A 27,603-nucleotide genomic window follows, 5' to 3' on the forward strand; every position below is an offset into this window, starting at 1 on the left:
AAAGTCATACTATAGTATGTCGTCCAAAATATGATAAAAAAGTCATACTATAGCATGTCGTCCAAAATATGATAAAAAAGTCATACTATAGCATGTCGTCTAAAATATGACCAAAAAAAAAATCACACCATAGCATGTCGTCTAAAATATGATAAAAAAGTCACACTATAGCATGTCGTCTAAAATATGACTTCATGGCCAAAGTGGTTTCAAGTCACTTTGTGTCTGCAATTTCTCAGAAAACAGCTTTTCAAGTCTCACTTCTCAGCCTATTGTAAAACTGCATTACAGTGCCATGACTTGAACTAAGGGTTTACGACCAAATTTCTTCGTCTGTAACAAAAAATTCATACTATAGCATGTTGTCTAAATTTTGACCAAAAAAGTCACACTATAGTATGTCGTCTAACATATGATAAAAAAAAGTCACACTATAGCATGTCGTCTAAAATATGATAAAAAAGTCATACTATAGCATGTCGTCCAAAATATGATAAAAAAAAAAGTCATACTATAGCATGTCGCCTAAAATATGATAAAAAAAAGTCACACTATAGCATGTCGTCTAAAATATGACTGCATGGCCAAAGTGGTTTCAAGTCACTTTGTGTCTGCAATTTCTCAGAAAACAGCATTTCAAGTCTCATTTCTCATCCTAATGTAAAACTGCATTACAGTGCCATGACTTGAACTAAGTGTTTACGACCAAATTTCTTCATCTGTAACAAAAAAGTCATACTATAGCATGTCGTCTAAAATATGACCAAAAAAGTCACACTATAGCATGTCGTCTAAAATATGACCAAAAAAGTCACACTATAGCATGTCGTCTAAAATATGACTACGTGGCCGAAGTGGTTTCAAATCACTTTGTGTCTGCAATTTCTGAGAAAACAGCATTTCAAGTCTCACTTCTCAGTCTAATGAAAAGTTTTACATTACAGTGCCATGACTTTAACTAAGTGTTTGCGAACAAATTTCTTCATCAGTAGTATGGCAAATGGGATACACTACATGGCCAAAGTGGTATCAAGTCACTTTGTGTGGACAATTTCACAGGAAACACAATGTTTCAAAAACAGCCTCATCTCAGCGAGAGAAGCTCAAATACAACATAAAACTGCATTACAGTGCCATGACTTAAACTAAGTGTTTACGAATAAATCTCTTCATCTGTACCAAAAAAGTCATACTATAGCACGTCGTCAAAAATATGACCAAAAAAGTCACACTATAGCATGTCGTCTAAAATATGGTAAAAAAAAGTCACACTATAGCATTTCGTCTAAAATATGACTACATGGCCAAAGTGGTTTCAAGTCACTTTGTGTCTGCAATTTCTCAGAAAACAGCTTTTCAAGTCTCACTTCTCAGCCTAATGTAAAACTGCATCACAGCGCCACGGCTTAAACTAAGTGTTTACAAACAAATTTCTTCATCTGTACCAAAAAACTCATACTATAGCATGTCGTTCAAAATATGATTAAAAAAAGTCATACTATAGCATGTCGTCTAAAATTTGACCAAAAAAAAAAATCACACTATAGCATGTCGTCTAAAATATGATAAAAAAGTTACACTATAGCATGTCGTCTAAAATATGACTACATGGCCAAAGTGGTTTCAAGTCACTTTGTGTCTGCAATTTCTCAGAAAACAGCATTTCAAGTCTCACTTCTCAGCCCAATGTAAAACTGCATCACAGCGCCATGACTTGAACTAAGTGTTTACTAACAAATTTCTTCATCAGTACTATGGCAAATGGGATACACTACATGGCCAAAGTGGTATCAAGTCACTTTGTGTGGACAATTTCACTGAAAACACAACGTTTCAAAAACAGCCTTATCTCAGCCAGAGAAGCTCAAATACATTGTAAAACTGCATTACAGTTCCTTGAGTTAAACTAAGTGTTTACGAACAAATTTCTTCATCAGTACTATGGCAAACGGGATACACTACATGGCCAAAGTGGTTTCAAGTCACTTTGTCTTGACAATTTCACAGAAAACACAATGTTTCAAAAACAGCCTTATCTCAGCGAGAGAAGCTCAAATACAGCATAAAACTGCATTACAGTGCCACGGCGTAAACTAAGTGTTTACAAACAAGTTTCCTTCTTAGAACTATGGCAAATGGGATACACTACATGGCCAAAGTGGTTTCAAGTCACTTTGTGTCTGCAATTTCTCAGAAAACAGCATTTCAAGTCTCACTTCTCAGCCTAATGTAAAACTGCATTACAGTGCCATGACTTGAACTAAGTGTTTACGACCAAATTTCTTCATCTGTAACAAAAAAGTCATACTATAGCATGTCGTCTAAAATATGACCAAAAAAGTCACACTATAGCATGTCGTCTAAAATATGACCAAAAAAGTCACACTATAGCATGTCGTCTAAAATATGACTACATGGCCAAAGTGGTTTCAAATCACTTTGTGTCTGCAATTTCTCAGAAAACAGCATTTCAAGTCTCACTTCTCAGTCTAATGAAAAGTTTGACATTACAGTGCCATGACTTTAACTAAGTGTTTGCGAACAAATTTCTTCATATGTACCAAAAAAGTCATACTATAGCATGTCGTCAAAAATATGATTAAAAAAAGTCATACTATAGCACGTCGTCTAAAATATGACAAAAAAAAAGTCATACTATAGCATGTCGTCCAAAATATGATAAAAAAGTCATACTATAGCATGTCGTCTAAAATATGATAAAAAAAAGTCATACTATAGCATGTCGTCTAAAATATGACCAAAAAAAAAAATCACACCATCGCATGTCATCTAAAATATGATTAAAAAAGTCACACTATAGCATGTCGTCTAAAATATGACCAAAAAAGTCATACTATAGCATGTCGTCTAAAATATGACTACATGGCCAAAGTGGTTTCAAGTCACTTTGTGTCTGCAATTTCTCAGAAAACAGCATTTCAAGTCTCACTTCTCAGCCTATTGTAAAACTGCATTACAGTGCCATGACTTGAACTAAGTGTTTACGACCAAATTTCTTCATCTGTAACAAAAAAGTCATACTATAGCATGTCGTCTAAATTTTGACCAAAAAAGTCACACTATAGCATGTCGTCTAAAATATGATAAAAAAAAGTCACACTATAGCATGTCGTCTAAAATATGATAAAAATTTCATACTATAGCATGTCGTCCAAAATATGATAAAAAAAAGTCATACTATAGCATGTCGCCTAAAATATTATTAAAAAAAAGTCACACTATAGCATGTCGTCTAAAATATGACTACATGGCCAAAGTGGTTTCAAGTCACTTTGTGTCTGCAATTTCTCAGAAAACAGAATTTCAAGTCTCACTTCTCAGCCTAATGTAAAACTGCATCACAGCGCCACGGCTTAAACTAAGTGTTTACGAACAAATTTCTTCATCAGTAGTATGGCAAATGGGATACACTACATGGCCAAAGTGGTATCAAGTCACTTTGTGTGGACAATTTCACAGGAAACACAATGTTTCAAAAACAGCCTTATCTCAGCGAGAGAAGCTCAAATACAACATAAAACTGCATTACAGTGCCATGACTTAAACTAAGTGTTTACGAAGAAATCTCTTCATCTGTACCAAAAAAGTCAAACTATAGCATGTCATCTAAAATATGACCAAAAAAGTCACTCTATAGCATGTCGTCTAATTTATGACCAAAAAAGTCACACTATAGCTTGTCGTCTAAAATATGACCAAAAAAGTCATACTATAGCACGTCGTCAAAAACATGACCAAAAAAGTCACACTATAGCATGTCTTCTAAAATATGATAAGAAAGTCACTCTATAGCATGTCGTCTAAAATATGATAAAAAAGTCACACTATAGCATGTCGTCCAAAATATGATAAAAAAGTCATACTATAGCATGTCGTCCAAAATATGATAAAAAAAAGTCATACTGTAACATGTCGTCTAAAATATGATAAAAAAGTCACTCTATAGCATGTCGTCTAAAATATGACTACATGGCCAAAGTGGTTTCAAGTCACTTTGTGTCTGCAATATCTCAGAAAACAGCATTTCAAGTCTCACTTCTCAGCCTAATGTAAAACTGCATCAAAGCGCCACGGCTTAAACTAAGTGTTTACGAACAAATTTCTTCATCTGTACCAAAAAACTCATACTATAGCATGTCGTTCAAAATATGATTAAAAAAAGTCATACTATAGCATGTCGTCTAAAATATGACCAAAGAAGTCACTCTATAGCATGTCGTCTAAAATATGACCAAAAAAGTCACTCTATAGCATGTCGTCTAAAATATGATAAAAAAGTCATACTATAGCATGTCGTCCAAAATATGATAAAAAAAAGTCATACTGTAACATGTCGTCTAAAATATGATAAAAAAGTCACTCTATAGCATGTCGTCTAAAATATGATAAAAAAAAGTCATTCTATAACATGTCGTCTAAAATATGATAAAAAAGTCACACTATAGCATGTCGTCTAAAATATGACTACATGGCCAAAGTGGTTTCAAATCACTTTGTGTCTGCAATTTCTCAGAAAACAGCATTTCAAGTCTCACTTCTCAGCCGAATGTAAAACTGCATTACAGTGCCATGACTTGAACTAAGTGTTTACGAACAAATTTCTTCATCAGTAGTATGGCAAATGGGATACACTACATGGCCAAAGTTGTTTCAAGTCACTTTGTGTTGACAATTTCACAGGAAACACAATGTTTGAAAAACAGTCTTATCTCAGTGAGAAAAGCTCAAATACAGCATAAAACTGCATTACAGTGCCACGGTTTAAACTAAGTGTTTACGAACAAGTTTCCTTCTTAGAACTATGGCAAATGGGATACACTACATGGCCAAAGTGGTTTCAAATAACTTAGTGTCTGCAATTTCTCAGAAAACAACATTTCAAGTCTCACTTCTCAGCCTAATGTAAAGCTGCATCACAGCGCCACGGCTTAAACTAAGTTTTTACGAACAAGTTTCCTACTCAGAACTATGGCAAATGGAATGGACGTGTTTCATGTTTCTGTTGGACTGTTTACCCCTTAAAATGTCTTGTGGAAACACCATCATACAAAATTTTGAAAATGACAGGCTAATTCTTTGATTTCATTTTTGATGATGATAATATCAGCATTTACAAACATTTGTAACCCCACATATTACTGAAAAGTTGTTTTAATATAAACGTGACATTACAAACGTGACGGAAAGTGCCTTGCAAGTGTGCATGCTCATGTTGACTTTCCAAATTCCTTCTTTGAGTGCAGTCATTGAATGCAGCAGAAGAGCCGCCTTGCTCTACCGGATTTCAGCCGTTAGTCAGTCGGTGTCTGTCAGTGACAGTCATCCCTTAAATCCTCTGGATTGTCCACCTGGCTTATGTCTGTAGACTACATTTTTCTTATTTTTGCCGTGTATCCAGGCGGAAATTAAATAACAGAATCGTCGAAATGACTGCTGTGGAACAAGCAACTGGGCTGCGAACTTATTGAAGGCTGGTCCCGCTGCGATGTCCCTGCTGTGCGTCAGAGGTAGGCAAATGTCTCACTTCACGGCTGCAGGTGGTTTTTTTTGTTGTAAAATTGTAATTTAAGAAATTGAAGAAACTTTAAGTAAAATCCAAAAGCCTGAAGGGGTATATCATGAAACATTACTCTATGACAATCGCGCCTTATCTGCGTGGTGTGTAGTGGGATCCCGTTGAGAAGATACACAAATAAAAAAAACCTTTAGGCTTCTCTTAAGATACAAGTGATTTAAACCTCATGTGGCCCGTGACGATCAGTGTATTTACCTCTGATCTTGTACATTCAGTTGCTGGATGAAAACATTATTTGACCCTTTGCACATCTTTAAACAATTAATGACAGAGCAAACATCCAGGTGATCACATTTACCAAGGAATTAAGGGCTTTACCAATTCGTGTTTACAGAATTGTAAACACGATTGTAAACACACAATTGTAAACACACATTGTTCGTTCTTTTATATGGTGGAAATGACACGAGTTGAAGTGCATGTGTATCACCAGAAAGAATAAAAAAAAGTTTAAAATAATTTTTCAATTGTTCAATGTCTTTGATATAGCCTACCATATTTAAAAAAACAAAAACAAAACATACTCAGACAGGCGATAACTTAAACACAATGGAGACATTTACAACTTAAAAAAAGAAGGGAACTTGAGAGGCTGTGTTGTGATCAGTGTATGACATTTTGTACAAACATTTGTAACATTTTTCTCTCATATCTTCTTGATCTGGCTGTCTTCAGTGTTATATTTTTCTGTTCATTTCTGTACATTCTTTAGCCAACTCTTCGTTCTCTCTCTGTCCCTCTGTACTCACTGGCGGTCCGTTTGACTCCTCACCTGTCTCTCCGGCCAAAGTATATTCAAAATAATCTCGTCAAATTAGTTCCACCTTCTTTATTTCATCTTTGTGTTTAAGTTTACAACATTTTAGATTTGCATTGTAGAAATGTGTGTCAAACAGCACATAAATGCAGGCAAAATGCATCTTCAGCGGACTCAGCTGCCTGTTGGGTTTGTTGACATAATAAAAAAGGACACAGTGTTAAGTTAATGACTTGATTCAGTCCAACAACGGTATATCAGTGACGCCAGTCAAAGACTATATGAAGGATTCAACTATCTTGGTGTTGTCAAAAATATTTGCAGCACCAGAGTGGAGTTATTTCTGTCAACTATTTTCCGAATTTTATCATAAACACCTTAGGAAAAATACAGACCCTCTGTGACCTCAATGAAATATTGGTCAGGAAGTGTCTCTACCGTCCATATGCAAAACTACGCCCTGGCTTCATCGGCTTTTTTAAGCATTTCCTTGTTCTGGAGTATGACATAAAATTTTTACTTGGAATAGGTATTCACTGAAATTATTGCTTTTTCCTGCATTACTGTACTCTGATCATATAACAGGAACAGTCTCTGAACTTTGTAATTGCACTTTGAGTATTTACTGGACAGCAAGTAACCCCTGTAAACTAGAGGCTCACAGGAACCTCTAAAGCTCATCTGTGACGTTTTAAAATGAAATGTTCATGATTTAAGGGAAAATATCAATGATATTTGAACATCTGCCAATCTTTAATGAATATTATGAAAGTTTCAGTGTCTCATGATGCTTTTCTAATTTTTATACATGACAACACAAATGGATTATCTTAAAAAGGGTGCTTGGATTTTCTTTTTTGATAGGAATTGAATACGGGTCAAAAAAAAAAAAGTCTTTTTATTGGCTTCCCGATTCCTGACATAAAAATGTAACCTATAAAAAACCATATTAGTGGAGCCTGTGCACTTGCTTTTGCAGTTACTACCAGAAATACTGGCTTGCAAGTGTAAATACAGTGAAACTGGATGATATGTAACTTTTCCATAAGTACATAAACAGTTGAGGTGCCCTGAAAAAAGTCACTGTATCCCATTTGCCATAGTTCTGAGTAGGATACTTGTATGTAGACACTTAGTTTATGCCATGGCTACAGTTGTTCAAGTGACACTGATCAGTGATGCACATCAATAAATTGAGGTTGTACTGGGTAGGTGTTTAACTAAAAGAAAAAGAAACAGTTCAATTACCATTTGTATCCATACAGATAAAGTTTAGTTAATAAACAGTTAAAACATGGGTGTATCCCACACTACCAGCAGTTTATTTAAGATTTTGACTTTATCTGGAAGTGTGCACTGCTTAGACTGGAAGTGGGTGAGGCATAATCAGAAGTAAGTTGTTTATTTCAACCTGAGATTGATATGGATTGATCAGAAATTGTAAAATGTATTATTTATTAGAGTTTAGATTCATAGCAATGTTTTTGATCACAACAAAAATGTATAAAAATTGCTATATTTATTGTTGTCGTTCAGCTATTGTGAGAAGAATTTTCCGGGTAGTCATATAAAGAATACAGTAGAAACATTATTCAGCACATTATTTCAGCAAATACTATGTGTTTGTATGTGTCTGTCTGTCTATTTGTGTGTATGTGGGGAAGGAAGATGTTGAATGTGTTTGGAAATGTTTACCAACATGTTCATATCAAGAAGGTGAAGATATGTCAGTGTTCAGTTCACAACTTGTTTCTGCTGCCCTTTATTGTGGGTTTTGATTATATAACATTGCAATAGGGCAGCACAGTGGTGCAGTGGTTGTTCCCTGTGAGGACAGGGACGACAGGGAAAAGGTTCTGGTTCGAATCTGGACTTGGCCTTTCTGTGTGGTGTTTACCTGTTCTCACTGTGCCTGTGTGGGTTCTCTCCAGGTACATCAGCTTCCTCCCCCCTGTCCAAAAACATGCACCTCATGTGCATGATGATTCTATAAGTTGCCCTTTGTCTGTCTATCTGTCTCTACATGTTGGCCCTGTGATGGACTGGCGAGCTGTCCAGAGTGTACTGGGATAGGCTCCAGCGATAGGTTACACCCTGTTCAGGATAAAGTGGGTATAGATAATGGATAGATGGAACATTCAGACAGGTTATATGTTCAAATTGTGATCTAAGTCTTTAGGTTGAAAATGTGGACAGATTCTGGGTTCAGGTTCTCAATTATTTTTCCAAGTTCCACTACAAAAATATGACATCTGATTGCCCTCCAAAACTACACATAACATGATTTTCTCATCTGACATATCATTTTCACTTCCAAATCCGTTACAAGTCATTCTTGAAGAGTAAATTGGTTTTATGATGTGACAATGTTGTGAAAGATCATGGTTTCAGTTAAAATGATTATTTCATTACTATAATATAGACATTAATTAGGTTAAACCACAATGTGAACTGTATGTTTGAGATGGGAAAAAAAAAAAAACCATCAGCTTCCCATGTAAAAGTCTGATGTTTTTTAGACCCATCTGATCATCTGAACCATCCTCTCTTTGTAACTTTTTCACTCAGCTAACAACGGAAAAAGACTGTAAATTCATAATTACCACACTTACTAGAGGGTTTCCTCAATTAGACATAAACAAATGTAATTTTGAGGCACATGCTGAACTGATTAATACCAACATTCTTCTGAGGGAACACAGCCTCTGCTTTTAAGACAGTTTGACCAAAGTGTGGCATTCTCTGGCAGTTTTATTGTTTATGACTTAGGTGGTACAAAGAGTTGTCAGAGACGTAATTCTGTATCGTTCTGATGAATGCCAAACATATTTGACTGTAGCCAGAGTTTCTGTCTTTTAGTACAGAAGATGTGCTGTGATTAGGGGAACCCATTCCATTCCATTGCTTTTTAAAGGAAACACACACAGACCAGAAGAGTGACATTCTTTTACCTTGAGAGCCGTGATATTTTTTAGAGGCCATTTCCTCATGCTCTTGTTGTGTCGGGGGCCCTGAGAGCATGGTGCATGGTGGCTGGCAGTCCACAAAAGCAGATGATGGTAGGAATCTTTGACAGCTCATTTAGTGCCCACACTCAGCTATTTCTGGATGGAAATTAGCAATGGAATAAATGCATACAGTAATGGAATTGCATCATTTACTGAATGCAATGCTGTACAGTAAGGCCACTGTGAAAAATTGCATTAAAAGAAATTATGCTGCGATATTAGTCATTTTGAGATAGTTGCAAGTAGGGGTGATATGGCCCTAAAATATTATCATGATATATATAGGTATTTTTGCATACAATATTCTTGATGATATGACAAAATACTTAAAAATGTTGTATTATTAATATTGATAACATACAATTTCAACAAAATAAGTGTTATAGATTTATATGTCAGTACAAATGTGACATTAAGCCTTCAAATATTTAGTTAAAACTAAACAAAAATGATTTCAGTTCTCTCAGTACCCAAAGTGAGAGTTCAGTTTTGGTGTACAGCACGGAGAAGGGATTTGGGGGTGCAGTGGTGCAGCGCTATCAGTAGTCGAGCCGCTGCTCTGCCAGGACTACCATGATCCGCTGCAGAGCTTCTAATTACTTGCTCTCCAATGTCGCCAGATTCTGCGATATTTTGGCCTGATTTTCTGAAGTTTAAGGTCGATGTTAGTCATAAGTTAGTTTTGGGCTTTTGTTGCACTTTTATTTTGTAACGAGTGGAGTTGTTCACCAGAGCCTCTGCTTTGCTCTGTGTCTGTGTAGCTCCACGTTTGTGGATCTCTGCTTGTGCAGAGGTGGATCAGATTGAAACACAGAGAGAGCCGATGAGCAACGGAGGTCAAAGAATGCAACCGTGAATTAAATTCACACTGAGCTGAAAACCTGTAGAATACAGTGTCTTTCAGTCATGCTCATTGCAGAATAACCTCCAAATGTATGTCCTATGGTTACGCTGCGGAGTGGTATGATGTCATTATGTCAACACATCTAAATGCTGCCTTGATCACGATATGAATTTTTTCTATCATATTAAAAATTATACAGGGAACATCATGAATGATATAATAAAGCACACCCCGAGCAGGAAGAGATTCAATCTCCCTGTCATTTGTGCAGGTCGGTTCAAAAACTTGAGCTTATATTATTTAAAAGTTTTTGGCAAGATAAAGATCTGGTTAGCTAAACTAAAGAAAAAACATTTTGTAGGTCATCAGATGCCAGAGGTAGGGACGGTAGGTGAGGACAGAGCAGGTCAGTCAGCACACTGGCAGACTATGATGGAATGACAAGAACACAAGTAAGCTCAGCAGCGTGTCTGCGAAGAGGGGGTTGGGGATATAAGAGGAATAATCCCCAAGCCATCTGCTGCTTTTGCTGTCCTGTGTGTGGCTGTGCTTGTGTGTGTGTGTGTGTGGGTGGGTGGGTGTGTGTTCGGCTGTGACCCACGTGGGACAGTAGACCTCACTTCCTTCTTTTCATTTCCCTCCCTTCCATAACAGGACTACTTCCTAGTATTGGACCTTCCTGCCTTTAACACAGGGTTTGTACACTTAACCCTGGCTGCTGGCCACTTGTCTTAACTCAGTGTTAAGAAATAATAAAAACTATCATCAGGAGTGCTTAATGAAATACAATCCTTGGAAATTTGAATTTGTGTCAAATACAGATTAAAATAAAAATTATCACACTGGCATATGGTAGAGCGGGTTGCCCACTAATTGGAAGGTTTGCAGTTCTATCCTCCTGTCCATATGCTTAAGTGTCCTTGGGCAAGACACTGAACCCCAAGTTCCTCCCAATGGTATACCATTGATGCATGGTAGCTCAGCTCCATTAGTGTGTAAATGGGTGAATGGAAACATGGGAGAACATTATAAAGTGCTTTCAGACAGCTAAGGTGATAAAGTGTTATATAAGGAGCACTATATTCAGACTGCCTGCCCAAATCAGATTTTTGTCAAATCTGGATTGAACTAACCTATTCATTTAAGGCTGAAATTGATATGGACTGATTCTAAATTGCTAAATTTATAATATTTTAGAAAACTACTTACAGAACAGACCCAGAATTGAGGGAATTGATGGCATCGTCTGTAGATCTGTTTGTTCTGTAAGCATACTGGTGGGGATCTAGGGTGGGTGGGAGAACAGCTTTGATGTATTTGAGGACCAGCCTTTCCAAGCACTTTATGATTACTGGTGTTAATGCAACTGGCATGTAGTCATTGAGGCATGTTATGGCTGACTGCTTTGGGACTGGGACTATTATGGAGGATGTCAGACATGTAGGGACAGTGCACTGTGCCAGGGATAGGAGATGTTTGTGAATACTCCAGCCAGCTCAGCAGCAAAGTCCCGAACAACATGGCCAATAACTCCATCCGGATGGGCTGATTTCTTGATTTTGTTACTGCGGAGTGTTCATATGACGTCAGCAGTTCGTATGATGAGTGTTTGACTGCTGGAAGCAGGTTTGATCTGGCTGCACCGTACACTTCCTTGTTGTCAGACTGGAAGGCCTTGTTGTGATCTTTAAGAAGGAGTTTGACATCTTTTGTCATCCATGGCTTATTGTTGGGATAGACACGGATGTGTTTTATTATAGTGACATTACCTTCACAACTCTTGATGTAGAATAGTAACATGGGCTACTATTAGTAGGTGTTGTTGTCTTCATCCACAAATACATCCCTGTTAGTGCAGCAAAAACAGTCCTGTAGCTGCTCAGAAGCTCCCTCAGGCCACACTTGTACTTCTCTAGCAGCTGGTTTGACCGTGTTGACAAGAGGTCTGTAAACTGGGGTAAGAAACAGGGAAAGATGGTCAGATTGGCCCAAGTGGGGGAATGGTGTTGCTTTATAGCCATGTTTGATGTTCCTGTACACATGGTCTAGTGTGTTTTTCCCCTCTTGTGCGGCACTGTACATGTTGAAATAACTTTGGGAGCACAATCTTTAGCATTATGGTCTGGTGGTATGTAAACTGCAGTAATTAGACGTACTGTCAACTATTATTCCATGTCTGAAGAGCAGTGCTTATAAATTACCTTTACATTTGTGCACCAGTTATTGTCTGTGTATATGCAGATTCCTCCCCCTCTGCTCTCACCAGAGTTTTGGTTTCTGTCCTGCCTGTATGCAGTGCGGCCTGGTAGCGAGATGGCCTCCTCTGGAATTGTCGGGTTTAGCCTCATTTCCGTGATAACCATAGCGCAGCAGTTCAAAAAGTTTGACTGTGTGTATAGTAAGTTCCAGCTCCTCCATTTTGTTGCTAAGTGACCTAGCATTCGTGACAAAAAGTCTAGGCAGTGGGGGTTTATACGGGAGGTTTGTATACTGGCTCCACAGCCTTGCTTTTGCTTCCTCTCTCTGTGCCACCTTGGTCATTTTAGGGGGTGAGAGAGTAATCAAGGGAGATCCCAGCAGTCTGATGAGCCTGGTGGTTCTCGGTGTTAAAAAACACAACTGCTGTACATCGTAACGATGTCCATCCATCCATTATCTATATCCGCTTTATCCTGAACAGGGTCACGGGGGAGCTGGAGCCTATCCCAGCTCAATTTGGGCCCTCAACAGCTTGCCAGTCCATCACACGGCCAACACAGAGACAGAAAAACAAACAAAGCCCATTCATGCTCTCATTCACACCTAAAGGGAGGGAGGCTGTGGCTCAGTTGGTAGAGTGGGTTGAACACTAATCAGAAGGTTGGTGGTTCAATCCCCAGCTCCTCCTGTCCACATGCCTAAGTGTCCTTGAGCAAAACACTGAACCCTAAGTTTCTCCCGATGTTGTACCATCAGTGTGTGAATGTGCTCCTGATGGCACCACCCTGCATGATGATCTGTCTCATTAGTGTGTGAATGGAAAAAACATGTCGAAGTGCTTTGAGACCAAAAGGTGATAAAGCACTATACATTTAAAGGCAATTTGTAGAATCACGAATTAACCTGAGATGCGTGTTTTTGGATGGTGGGGGGAAGCTGGAGTACCCGGAGAGAATCCACACAGGCACAGGGAGAACATGTAAACTCCACACAGAAAAGCCCAGGCCCAAATTCCAACCCAGAAACTTTTCGCTGCGAGGTAACAATGCCACTGCACCACTGTTCCGCCCAAATTGTAATGATGTTTAAAAGCACAATAAGAACAACACAAAACAATTAAGGAGCATTGTTCAGAGGAATGCTAAGCCGCTGCACCTACGTGCGCCGCTATCTTGCCATTACCAGAAGAGTGCAAGTTGTTTTTAATCCCTGTACACACTGGACATCGACACAGCGTGTGCATCTGTGTCTCAAGGTGCAGCAATCTGTGTAAATGAGGAGGCTGCGCTCGGTTTGTAGCTGGCCTTGATGTGTGGACATAGCTAGTGTCTTTTAGAGGCCAGAGTCAATAACTACCAATGAGGATCTTCCTTTATCACCATGGATATTGACACATTTACTCTGATGATACTCGTGCTCGTCAAAAGTACATTATCCGTACCGGATACTCGCTTCAGCCGAGTACTTGTCTCATCCCTAATATTTACCAACTCAGAGATGAACGTGTTTTTGTGCCACCTGTTTAACACATAACAATGTAATGATGGTTTCTATCCAACAGCATTTTAGTGAAAGGTAAGCTATTGTGGGGTCTTCCGTTATAGTTGCCGTGACAGTTCATACATGGTGCTCTTTGGTATAGACATTTTTCCCTAGCTACTCTCTATGTAAGGCTTTCTTTTTTTATTCTCACCTAGCCTGCCCTTTGTACCTCTGCTGCTTCACTTCTACATTTTGTGCTTGTTGTTTTTCAGTCCAAGACTTTCCTTTTACTTGTTTGAAAGTCTTATCAGTTCTTGCCCCCTTGTTCCACTAAAGAGTTGTGGCACAGGTTTGTACACAGGCAAGAGCAGTTTAGGAGTTTTACCAGAGTTTTGTATTATAGAGGTTCACAACAATTCTGCAATATCCACGAGCAACAGTTTATAAGGAAACTATACAAATTGCCTTGCGGTTGTAAGATTGCGCCAACCACTCTATTTTACATGCATATCTGTCTAAACTCATATACATGTTTCTGCAAAGAAGCTATACATTCTAAAACATCATAACTTCAAAGTATATGTGAAAGCAAGTAAAGGATCCATCATAGGTGTACAGAAAACAGCAGTGTAGTAGAATAAATAACTAAAGAGGATCATCAGACAAATAAGCAACATTAAAGCATTACATCAGTCGTTACATTGTAGAATACTGATATAATAAAAAACCTTTACAAGAATACACATATGGGAAATGTAGAAAAAAAAACTGTACACCTATGATGGATCTTTAAATGATATATATATATATATATATATATATATATATATATATATATATATTGTATAACACTCCATGATAATGTTGCCCTTAAGTAGAGTATTTTATTTCTGCTTTAAGTATATTAAGCAAAAAAAACCAGTGGTGTGTCAACAATAGCTTGAGTGCCACCGCATAGGTACACCTCTCCAGGCTATGGACCAAATATGGTGTCAACCATGTCCCTCAATGAACACCCCCCTTGTTTCTCTGCTAGTGTGGAGTAACATTGGCCTGGAGCCACATGACCCCATTTCCAACCCACCTCAGCTGCCCCATTGGAAGTTATGTCTGTGTTTGTGCATGACTGGTTGTCCATCTTTTTTTTCTTCCCCTTTTGTTTTTTTCCTTTTATTTCCTCTGTTTCAAACCCACCCTATTTAAGTGTTTGGTACAATGTTTGTCACGTCAGTCTAACAATAAAATTGTTCCACATACTGCAAGTGTTGCTGGAGTTTTGACCTCTGTACACCTGTTCAGTATTTATCGTAAACCTGAATTATGGTCACACTCTTAAATAAATGTTAAATAATGCACAGCAAAGAAAAATGAAGGATTATTGAGTTATGGCCACAAACTTGTTTTGCAAAGCCACAGTTAGCATTCACCAACAAATTCATCCTTGAGTCCAAGTAAATGTCAGTGCTATATTTACAAAAATTCTCTTAATGATATAATGTTGACTGGAGTGGGAAGGATGTGGGGTCACAGTGACTTTTGACCACCAAAATCTAATCTGTTTAATGTTGAGGCATAGTGAACATTTGTCACAAATTTAAAGAAATTCCTTGTGGGTGTTCTTAAATTAAGATCACATTCATGAGCACGGATTAATGTAGGGTAACAATGACCTTGAACTTTAACTTGGTACCACGCAAATTTTTGTTGCCGAGTTTAACCCTTTAGGAAGACTTAGCAAAACTATTATTAAAATATGGACATATATACTGATATTTACACATCTGAACAAATCTCACAAGTGTTCCCTTTATTATTCAAAATATTTGTTTTTTATAATTTTTTATTGTGGTTGCAGAGATAAACTATTTTTATTATGGGTATGCAATTTTCGAGCAGAGCCCTAAAAAATAGGTGTGTTTTTAAAAGGTTAAAGAAACGACCTCAAGTTGTTCTTGAGATAACGTGTCCATGAGAACGGGAGGGATAGATGGGAAAGACATGAGATCACATAACTTTGACATTTGACCACCAAACTCAACTAGCTGCCCATTGGATTATTCCTTTACTAACACTGGGGTTGCCCAATTACATCTCTTTTTAGTTCCCAGCCCTAACTCTCCGTCTTCTCTGTTTCTAGTGTCAGATCCTATGTTTTGAAGTAAAAACTCTGTGGATGGTTCTAGGTGTCTAAATAAACAGCCAAAGGGACAAAAACATTGACTTGGTACCAACAGTGAACTGATTTTGGTGGTCAATGGTCAAGATCACTGTGAACTCATGCTCATTAATGCAGTATTTGAGGAACACCTGGAAAATTTTCCTGAAATACCGTATTTCAAATTTGTCACAAATGTTCACTGTGCCTCAGCAATGAACTGATTTGATTTTGGTGGTCAAGCGTCAAAGCTCAGAGTCACTGTGACATTTTCCCCATTGTTGTGAACATGATGTCTTTGGAACGCCTTAAATGGACCTTTTTCCAATTTGATACAAACATTCACATGGATTCAAGGATGACGTTTATAGAGTTAATCAAAGGTCAGAGGTCAAAGTCTGTTGCCTCACATCCATCCTATCTGACAGTCCTATTCCTGTGAATGCGATAGCTCAAGAATGCCTTCCGGAAATGTAAAAATTTGCAATGACAATCACTTAGACTCAAGGATGAACTGATAACCTCGTACAAATTATTTGTGGCAATAAGTCAATAATTCCAAAATCTAACAGGGTAAAATGTTTCCTACTCTTATCTGTCCATTAATCAACACCAAAACAGAGGGGGACAATAGGACATTGTGACCATATTTCACATTTATGACAGAAACTAAATTTGGTGACATTACCCTGGGGTGTCCATCTTGAAATTGTGGTGATTTTATAGGTCTTCAGTGCTGTCAGGATTGAAGTTGTGTGTGAACCCTCTATGTTTTAAAATGTATAGCCTCTGGTAGCATCTATATGGGTTTGGACAGATATGCATATAAACTACAACTTCAGTTCTTAGATGAGACATACAACCACAAAGCGGTGATTGTAGTTTACATCTGAAAGTCTTCCTGTCACCATGCAGGCAGTCAGTAAATAGCTACTAAGTACACTGGCACACTTGTTCATGGCACTTACTTCTAGGGATGGATATCAAAAATCAGTTCCCAGTTCCCAAGCGTCCCATTGTATCGATAAGCTCCGATGTAAACGATTCTGCTATCAATACTTGAGCAATTATAAAAGACAATTTTTGGCGTTTTTATTGCCTCACATTTGTTATTCTGCACATTTTATCTCACCAATTCTGATTCTGATTAAGACATTGGCCTATTTTTGCGATTCCTGAGAGCAGAGAGAATAAACGTTCAAAAGTGTGGTTATTCTTCACTAAAATCGATGTCGACAATGTGCGATGCCACAAGTGCTACAACTCTTTTGCATTTAATGGCTGAAACGAGCATTCTGCTGAGTCATCAAATGAAGGTCAGCAAGGCAAACTACATACTGAAGGCAAACTGCTGCACAGTGAAAACACTGTGAAAGAAATTATGTTTAAAATAATGCTGTTGCAGGTTACTACGCAATAATTTTAATTTATATACAGTATATACATTTCATATAAAAACCCAGAAGTAACCAATTATAGTATTTATTTCAGCCAAAAAAGACATGATAAAATAATAGTTGAAACCTGTAAAATCATGTTCATCATTGAGTAATGTTTTAATTTTTTTTTGTACCAAATTATGGAGAGAAGGATCACAAAGTTCTGAGAACATTGCTGTAAACTACTTTGACAATGATCAAACTGGTTGTAAACAAGCCCACACGTGAGCCAAATATATTAGAAAAGTAAAAGACCGTCATTCAGTATTTCCAGTCATAAACATTCATTCAAATTTACAGACTGACTTCCTCCTTTTACTTTGACCTGCCAAATATGGATCCTGTGCATTTTGAGGGATTTTAATTTAATGAAACATTAGCATCATACATGCCAGTCCACTGTACTGTAAATACAAACAAATGTAATTTCAGCTGGAATTGTGCTAAAATATACTGTAATGCCTTGTTTGTATTAAAGTTGGAATTATTGGCCATCTGTTGCATTCAAACAAATTGCAGATGTGAGTATGACATTATAATTATCATACAATACAGCTTTTAAGCAGCAGGTTAAATCCAGTCCATTACTCATCACGGGAATATCAGTCTTTTCCTTCTCTCAAATAGCCACCATGGATTTTCTTAATATTATTACTTTATTACGCACTTGAAAAAGCTTTTTATAGTCTATTAAGTCCAAATTGAACTGTTCTTAAAATCTGTCATGTCAAATCAAAAGTGTTTCTGCTGTCAAAAACAACCACCTCTCTTTGTAATTCATCCACAGTACAATAGAGTAGAGTCTGATAGATTTCAGCCCCGCTTTAGGCATTAGCTTGGAGGGATTATCCCACCAGCCAAAAGCTCGGTCACCAGCAGCACACATCCTCTTATACATTCACTCCAGTGGACACGTGTCTGATATCTGGCCTGCTTTACTAGCCCTGATCTCGCGCACCATCCCTCTTGCACAGAGGGATGCTGACCTCTGCAGGAACTGAAATTTGACACTAACTATTAACACAGTATTACTGTGTTCATCTATTAGATATTCTACAACCGTGTTTCCAAAAGTTGGGAAACTGCTTAAAAACATCTAAAAACAGAATGTGATCATTTGCAAATCATGTGAACTCATATTTAATTGTAAATATACCAAAGACAACACAGAAAAATACATGTCTTTAAGTTCATTAAATGCAGGTAGGGGCGCATGTCTAGCCAGCGCAGACATTTAAACATCTTCAAAGCAATGCCTTTAGTTTATACTCTTCACAATGGCATCTGTTTGGTGTTAATGGAGAAAAAAGTTGTATGAAGCTCACCTTCAGTTGTCAAAAAACATTTGTCACCTTGTCAGAAGTGCTTTGCTGGATTCTCCTAAATAACTGCAAGTTTCCTTTAATGCTTCATCTCTTAAAAGATTAAATCACATCATACATTTTTTGTTATGTTTTAGGCAGTAGTAACTTCAAAAGAGAACTACTGTCTTTGCTTGAGCACCTAAATTCTGCTTTCCCACCGTTTTATACTCAGGCTCCTCAACCTCTCCAAATCTGTAGACATGGTGAGCTGAATGAAGGTTGCAAAATAGAGCTCAGGTCTGGTCTATGCTTTAGCAATGAATGGATTGCTTTTCATTCTTCTTTTTATGACAGCCATAAAATCTTCCTTAGCATTCAAGCTATACACAGTGGGTTTTTGGAGGAGGGGTTCAATAATGAGTGGTTTGCTGATGTATGGCCAAAAAAATGGTCCTCCTCCATATTTCAAAGCATTTGACTTTGCTTCTGAGCTTTGTTTCACAAAAATATAAAAAAAAATTATTAACTATGAATCTCTTTCATAGTGTCAGGCCATTCTTACAGGTATTGTTAGGGCATAGTTGGCACCGAACCAACGAGGCCACAAGGTTTCCTGTGAGCCTTTGCCAAACTGGCAAAGTGGAGTGGAGTGACACAAGGCAAGCTGTGCTGACAGCCTAAGACAAATGACCTGTTATGATCGGCCTCTGAGTATTCTTCTCTATCTGTCTCTTTTAATACATCTCGGACTCCTTTACTGTGATTGAATGACAATGTTATTCTCCCTTTGTGATAATGTGCATTTAAACTTGATTTGAAAAATATAAATTAATAATTGACTTACGAGCCTGAAGCCAAGCACACGTTGGCATTTCAAAACACCCCTGCTGTTGTTTTTAGAATTTCTTCACAGATATCTAATTTAATTGATTTGATTGTCTTGGCACCAGGCTTACTGTTATCTTTTTCAAATGCTGGCTTAAAATAAAAAAAATTATAGCCGTAGTTGTCAAACCCTTTTTTTGTATTGCTGCTCTTTGGAGGCCAAAAAAATTGTCCTCTTCACAATATTGAAATTATTGCATTTTAGAGTAAGTTGCCAATATATTTTTTTATATTTCAAGTTTTACAGTAGTTTTTGTCGCACTATTGAAAAAGGGCAGCATAAGTTGTTCTAAAACCTTTATATATTATTCAGCATTAATGGTGCATTCCCAGATGTGCATACCATGACGGATGCTTGTTTTTGAACTGCATGCTGATAACAAGTTGGGTGGTCCCTCTGCTCTTTCGCCTATAGTATGTGGCGTCCATGATTTCCCCCCAAAAAGTCAAATTTTAATTTGTCAGACCACTGGACGGTTTTGCACTTTGCCTCAGTCCAAATGAGCTCAGGCCCTAAGAAAGAGGCGGCGTTTCTGGATCATGTTTATATATGGTTTCTTCTATGCGTGGTAGAGTTTGAACCTGCATTTGTTAAAGATGCTGTAAAGTAGAAATATAAATTTGTTTTAAGTTCATCACACCACAGAAGTATGGGTTGTTAACTACCCATCCAAATTTGAATGAAAAAAAACACAGACAAGTATGTTAAATTCGGGTTTGAAATCGTGACAAAATCAGCAGTCTTCTCTGCTCTGAGACTGGGGGGGCGTGTCACCTGAAGCCCCTGAAGCTCCGCCCACTCGCTGGAAGGTGTTCAGTGTTCTGTAGGACAGTCCTGTGGCTGCAGTTCTTTTCCCCACTAAGCGGTCCGTCTGACATCCAACCTCTCGGTGACTTTATGCATGATGTCACACTGGTACTCTGTCTCTCTGGTGGATGTAGCAGCCTGCTTTGTGAAAACAGAATAGAATCAGAATTTATTTGTCCAATGAGTGAAACATACAGATGCATATAAATCCAGCTTGTCCCCCTGGGCTGCAACACAGGAGTAAAACTGGACACCAGAGACAGCAGACAGTGAGTCTCCCACTACTTCTAACGACCTGCATTACAACAGTGGAGATAATAAGAGCGGAGGAGTTGGCGGCGGCAGCGGTGGACACCGTCGGTGGCGGCGGTGGACCCTGCCGACGGTGGCGGCAGTGGACACTGTCGGGAGATGAACGGGGAGGGTGAAGCTCGGTTCGGCTGTGCGCTGCAGGAGAGTGTGTCCGTGAGCTCTGGTGGAAGTTGGTGAAACAATCTGCCGTAAAGTGGTCACTGCAGAGGCGGCTGTTGGTGTTAATCCTAAACTCTCCTTTCACTAGCTAGGACCCCACCTCGGCCGAGGGCGAACCTTCATTGATTGAGGGAGATTAAGCTAGGGTGAGAGTTTCGCGGTTTAGGGAAGGCTTAGTTGAGGATCCACTGCGGCTCTCGGGCCTTGCAGATCCCTGAGATGTCTATGTGGGACGGAAGGATAAAGGCTATGAAAAATGATAACCATAAGTGAAACGGTTTAACGAGAGGGAGGGAAGGTGGGATGCAGAAAACACGAACAGGCCAAGGTTTAGAGTGGGTGGATATTTATCAGAGTGTGGCCGGAAGTGGGGGAGTGGTCGAGGCGTGGTCCTGCTCCTGAAATTCAGCTAAAACTTTACAGTATCTCCAATTAGCGTGGCTCTTCACAAAATCAATCCACCTCTTTTTCTCTTTTTTTTATCAGTAGGGAATTTAAATAGCGATGCGCTGCTTTGGAGGTTCTTGCTTCCAGGAAAGATTCCCTTGCAGGTGGAGGGAGACATCCTGTAGCAGCCAGCTGATGTACAATAACAATCTGACGACGGCAGGAGTAGCAACTGAAGTGGAGTGGGATGACCTCTTGTGCAAATGAGCTCCAGGCTTTTATAGCGTTTCACCGTGTGAGAGGAGGAGCCATTGCAGAAGGTTATATAAACCGTCTGTGCACTAGCCTTGTGACGTAGATAGGTTAGCTTTTAGCCCTGCCTAAAAAAACCTGAGTTGAAGACGAATGAGAAACTGTTCAATGGTCTAACTTGTTGGACTTGGGCTCCTGCTAGTACAAAGCCAATATGTGTCTGCCCCCAGTCCTGCGTGTTCTTTAATGAGGCAATAGGAGAAGATGTCAGGCTTCAAGATATTTATTTAACAGCAACAGAATAATCAGTTTACAGAGCTCTGCGTCCAGACTATGTTTCCCTGACCGCAACAGAGTATGTGTCAGTTCACGAAGTCTGACCTCCTGACTTTCCCTGACCCAGTCTTCTTATAGTACAGACACCAAAAAGTCATGTGTGTTGATGTGTCCTTTGTTGATTGGTCGAGGTGGTGGTTGTCTTCCTTCACCCCCTGGAGTTCTCGCGACAGCCGTTTGTTCCTGTTTATGACTCAAAGAACAACAGTATGTGACCCCACAGGTTGCTGACCCCCTCCTGTGACCTTTTGGTTTTACACAGTACTTCAAAGAGAAACAGAATATGACCCCAAAGGTTGCAGACCTCCTCCTGTGACGTTTTGGTTTGGCACAACAGTCTCACTCTCATTTACAAACACAGCCTTTTGTCTACACCTTAGGATTAATAGTTGATAATATGACCTATATATAAGTAATATGATATGGCATACATATATGTTGTATTATTGTAAACATAGCCTAGCACAGAATCGCACAAACTCCACATTTCAGTGTGACAAAGTTTTCTAGCTTTGCACATGCTTTCAGCAACTCATTTCACACATATATAATGTACTGAGAAGCAAATCTTGGAATTTGCTTTAAGCAGCTACAAACTCAGTTCACAGACAATGGCTTTCAGAAGAGGTCCTGAGCCAATGCAATGTTTTCAACTACAGAATTGTGTCTGTTTATTGCAGTGTAGCCTGAGGACCAGGAGTCTACAAAGATTTCTTAGGATTCTCTTAATCTTTTTATGATATTATCTTCCATAGATGATGGAATCCCCAAATTCTTTGCTATTTTACTTTGAGGGACATTATTCTTAATTGTTGTACTACTTGCCCATGCAGTCACTGAGCGGTGAACCTCTCCCCATCTTCACTGCTGAGAGACCCTTCCTCTCTGGGATGCTCTATTTATACCCAATAATGTTACTGACCTGTTGCCAGTTAACGTAATTGTTGACCCTGAAATGTGTTGCTGGCATAGAAGTCAAAATAAGAAAATATTTTTCATAAAAGAATAAAAATGGCTCTGTTTCAACAATTGATATGTTGTATTTGGTCTATTTTCAATTAAATATGGGTTTACATGTGTGCAAATCATTGCTTCTGTTTTAATTACATTTTATACAGTCTCCCAACTTTTTAGGAAATGAGTTGTTTAAGGAATTAACATATTTCTTTTTTTTTTTTTATCCCAGCCTAGTTACTACCACATTTTAGCATGACTATCTTAAATATCAAGAACACTTATACACAACCGATGTGGATAGCCTACTGAGGCCAAAAATAAAGAAACCTTCAACATACACCGATCAGCCAGCTTCCTAATATTGTGTAGTTCCCCCTCGTGCCTCTAAAAATGCTCTGACCCATGGAGGTATGGACTCCACAAGTCCGCTGAAGGTGTTCAGGCACCAAAACGTTAGCAGTGGACTCTATGTGCTGTAAATTTCAAGCCTCCGCCAGCTTGCCTTTTCCCACTAGTTTATCCTGCTTTTCCCACTAGTTTATCCTGCTCTTTCCCAGGAATATAACACACATCTACCTGGATGTCTTTATTCTGTTGCACTATTGTTCAGTTCTTAAATGCTCACGTCCCAACTGTAAGAGTGATAAGAATGAGCAGGGGCACTCTGACTGGTCTGCAGCTATGCATCCCGATGCGCAGGAAGCTAAGATGCACTGTGTTTTCTGACCCCTTTCTATCATAGCTAGCATTAGGGTTTTCAACAATTTGTCCTACAGTAACTTTTCTGTGGGGTTTGCACTTTTCACACAGAATAACTTTACTGTGTGCCTTTCCAGTGCCAGTATAGACTCATGGTTGTAGATTGTTTTAAATGAGCTCATCAAGGACTACAATCATGTACATCAAATATAAGATTTTGAAGTCTTTGTTGAAATCAATTCTAATTGTTTTTCAGTCTTTCAACATGCTGAATTTTTGAGATAATTTACTCTAATCCTAAATTAAATACTTTTAAGTTTTTGTTTTCCTAAGTTTGTCAACAATGCACACCGTTGTCTTTGAATGTTATTATGCCTTTTTTGACACTGTCAATAAAGACAGGTAGGAGATGAGGGAAAGACAGAAGTAGAATGACATGCAGTGTAAGTACCCGGCCAGGAATTGAACCAGGAACTCACTGCTGAGGCCATTGGCCATTGCTAACCATTTGCCTATCGGAAAACCCCATAATGTCCTTTAAGAAGACAAACATTGTTGCTAAAAACGCACAGGGGAAACCTATTCAGGTTATCGGAAAATATGACATATTAGGGGGGTCTATGAACCCCCCCCTTCCAAAACAGGGACACAACACAATGTACACAATGGTACAATAATAAAATTGCAAAAAAAAAAGAGCTGATATTATGGTCTGTGTGTGTTCTTATTTACATTGTGACCAATCTGTTTTTTCTCTCTTTCAGTAAAGAAAGCCAAACTCCACGGGCCTACAGGTAAGAGCTCATACATAATGTATCTATTATTTGAACACAAAAAGCTCTAAACACAATAAATAGCAGGGGCTGCACCATTGTGAGGGAAAACTCTGTTGCAGTCAACGTTATTTTCCTTAAAAACAGTAAACATCTAAAGCCTGGGACACACTGCCGTGTGCGTTACCTGTTGCCATGTGATGTCATTTCATTTTGGCATCCGTATTAATGGATGAGAGCAGCCAGACTGCCAGTGGAGATGTGTGTCTCACGCCTCTAATATTGGACATAGTAAAATTTCAACCTGATATTGGAGAGAAAAAAATAATGGTGTCGCCAAAGTTAATATGGCATATCTAAATGTCATTCAATAGATGTGGAAATAATTCAGTTGTATCTACAAATGTTTATCTCATGGTGGCACAAAAGGAAACGTCTTGCTAGAGAAAAAGTCTATTCATTATTAGCACTGGGTGTTACAATCCATGAAAATTCAGCACTACAGTTGCTGGCTTTTAGGGTTGCTCTTGGAGGTGACCACTGTAAAAAGCTAGCAATACAACACATTGTAGCACGTCTGAGCTACCGTGGGGGTTCCTTGGAGACAGATGACGTGCTCAGTCAGACGTTCGGGTGTAAAATGCCTTTATTTGCCCGGCCCACACAACAATGTCTCTGTGCAAACGCTGTCTCTCGCCTCCTTCTCCCTGCTCCCCTTTACAGGGGAGAGCTCATCAGTTCACATCCAGCTCAGCTGTGCTCATCAGTTCATATTCGGCTCAGCTGTGCTCATCACACCTTCCCGGCACCGTTCCCTGAACCACTCCTCCCACTCTCTACCCTCTGCAGCTGAGCTAACCACACCCCGCCACCACATACCCCCACTGCCCGACTTAGGCCGGGGAGCCATCCAGCCTAACCTACTCCCCTTCACCCCCTTAAAAGCAGGGGAAGAAGTCGGCCACAGTCATCTGCGCCCCCGGCCTATGGACCACCTTGAAGTTAAAAGGCTGTAACGCCAGATACCACCGAGTGATCCGGGCGTTGGTATCCTTCATGCAGTGGAGCCACTGGAGTGGAGCGTGGTCCGAACAGAGGGTGAATGAGCGTCCCAGCAGGTGGTACCGCAGGGAGTCGACCACCCACCGGATGGCCAGGCACTCTTTCTCCACTGTGCTGTACCTGGCCTCCCTCTCCGATAACTTCCGGCTGATGTACACAACAGGGCGGTCAACCCCCTGCACCTGCTGGGACAAAACAGCCCCCAGCCCTCTGTTCGACGCATCAGTCTGCAAAGTAAAGGGGAGAGAGAAGTTAGGGGTTTGGAGGAGCGGTACCCCACCGAGAGCCTGTTTTACCTTCTCAACCACCCGCTGGCACTGCTCTGTCCACTGGACCGGATCTGAGGCACCTTTCCGTGTCAGGTCGGTCAAGGGACTGGTCAGATCTGCAAAGTTCGGGATGAACCGTCTATAATAACCCGCCAGCCCCAAAAACTGCCTCACCTCTTTTTTAGCGATAGCAACCGTCTTATCCACCTGAGGGCGCACCTGCCCGCCGCCCAAGTGGTACCCCAGATACCGTACCTCACTCCGTCCAACTGCACACTTCCTTGGGTTGGCGGTGAGCCCAGCCTGCCTTAGGGACTCCAGCACCGCGCCCACCCGCTGCACATGCTCCGCCCAGGTGGTGCTGTAAATGATTACATCATCCAGGTAGGCGGCAGGATATGCAGCGTGCGGACGCAGCACCCGGTCCATGAGGCGTTGGAACGTGGCTGGGGCCCCGAACAACCCAAAGGGAAGTGTGGTGAATTGGTATAACCTAAACGGAGTGGAGAAGGCAGTTTTTTCCTTGGACTCTGGCGAGAGAGGAATCTGCCAGTAGCCCTTGGTTAAATCCAGTGTCGTGAAGAAACGCGCAGTGCCCAGCTGGTCCAGGAATTCGTCGACCCAGGGCATTGGGTACGTATCAAATCGTGACACATCATTCACCCTGCGATAGTCCACACAGAACCGTATAGATCCATCCTTCTTGACAACCAGAACAATGGGGCTACACCAGGCACTGTTGGACTCTTCTATTACTCCCATCTCCAGCATAGCCACCAATTCTCTCTGAACAATTTTTCTCTTGTGTTCCGGTAGCCTGTAGGGCCGCGACTGCACCATCACGCCTGGAGACGTCTCAATGTTGTGCACTATGAGGTTCGTGCATCCTGGCAGGAGGGAGAACACATCAGCAAACTGCTTCTGCAACTGGGCAACGTCTGTTCTCTGGGTCCCGGAGAGATGGGCGTCGAAAGGGAGCGAGGCAGGATTGGTGGACTTTGGAACCTCTGGCCCCAGCTCCTCTCTTTCAGATACCGTGGACACCAGAGAAACAGGCTCCGCCTCTCCCTATTTTTAGGAGGTTGAGGTGGTAGATCTGTGTAGCTCTGCCCCTGTCAGATCGCACCACTTCATAGTCAACGTCCCCCACTTGCCGTGTGACCACAAAGGGCCCTTCCCACTTGGCAAGGAGTTTTGAGCTGGAAGACGGAAGCAATACAAGTACCTTTTCTCCCGGTGCGAATTGCCTCAGCTTGGCCCCTTTGTTGTACAGTCGTTGTTGACGTTCCTGGGCCTGGAGCAAATTCTCACATGACATCTGACCCAGTGTGTGGCGTTTTGCTCGCAGGTCCATGACGTACTAAATTTCACTTTTGCCGGAGCTCGGACCCTCCTCCCAGTTTTCCTTAAGCAGGTCGAGCACCCCTCGGGGTTTCCAGCAGTTCAAAGGCAGAAAATCCCGTAGAGGCCTGGGGGACCTCCCGCACTGCAAAACAACAGAGGATCAAGCCATTTATCCCAATTACGTTCATCGTCGTGTATAAATTTACGAATCATGGACTTTAAAGTCTTATTCAGACGCTCCACAAGCCCGTCAGTCTGTGGATGATAAGCACTGGTCCGAATAGACTTAATACCCAGTAATCCATAAAGTTCTCTCAGTGTTCACGACATGAACTGGGTGCCCTGGTCAGTCAGAATCTCTTTTGGGATTCCGACTCGGGAGATGACCTGAAAGAGAGCCTGCGCAACACTCTTTGCCGAAATGCTGCGCAATGGCACTGCCTCGGGATATCGTGTTGCATAATCCACTAGGACTAACACAAAGCGATATCCGCGTGCGCTCTGGTGGAATGGCCCGATGAGGTCCATACCAATACGGTCAAATGGGACCTCCATCAAGGGTAGCGGATGTAAAGG

General features: G+C 40.1%; 1 protein-coding gene across 1 annotated transcript in view; it reads left to right on the forward strand.

Moving 5' to 3' along the window:
• The first annotated feature begins 5,381 nt into the window (after positions 1–5,381).
• LOC138191569 (protein unc-13 homolog B-like) overlaps positions 5,382–27,603 on the forward strand; it is a 140,523-nt gene continuing 118,301 nt past the window's right edge. The window contains exons 1-2 of the mRNA XM_069138458.1: positions 5,382–5,528; positions 24,344–24,373. Of these exons, the coding sequence (XP_068994559.1) occupies positions 5,507–5,528; positions 24,344–24,373 (52 nt within the window). The 5' untranslated portion in view covers positions 5,382–5,506. The remainder of the gene's footprint in view (positions 5,529–24,343; positions 24,374–27,603) is intronic.

Source organism: Embiotoca jacksoni, unplaced genomic scaffold (assembly GCF_022577435.1).
Source record: "Embiotoca jacksoni isolate LCO1_2020_lvr unplaced genomic scaffold, fEmbJac1.0.p SCAF_8, whole genome shotgun sequence".
In the NCBI taxonomy this organism is placed as follows: Eukaryota; Metazoa; Chordata; class Actinopteri; family Embiotocidae; genus Embiotoca; species Embiotoca jacksoni.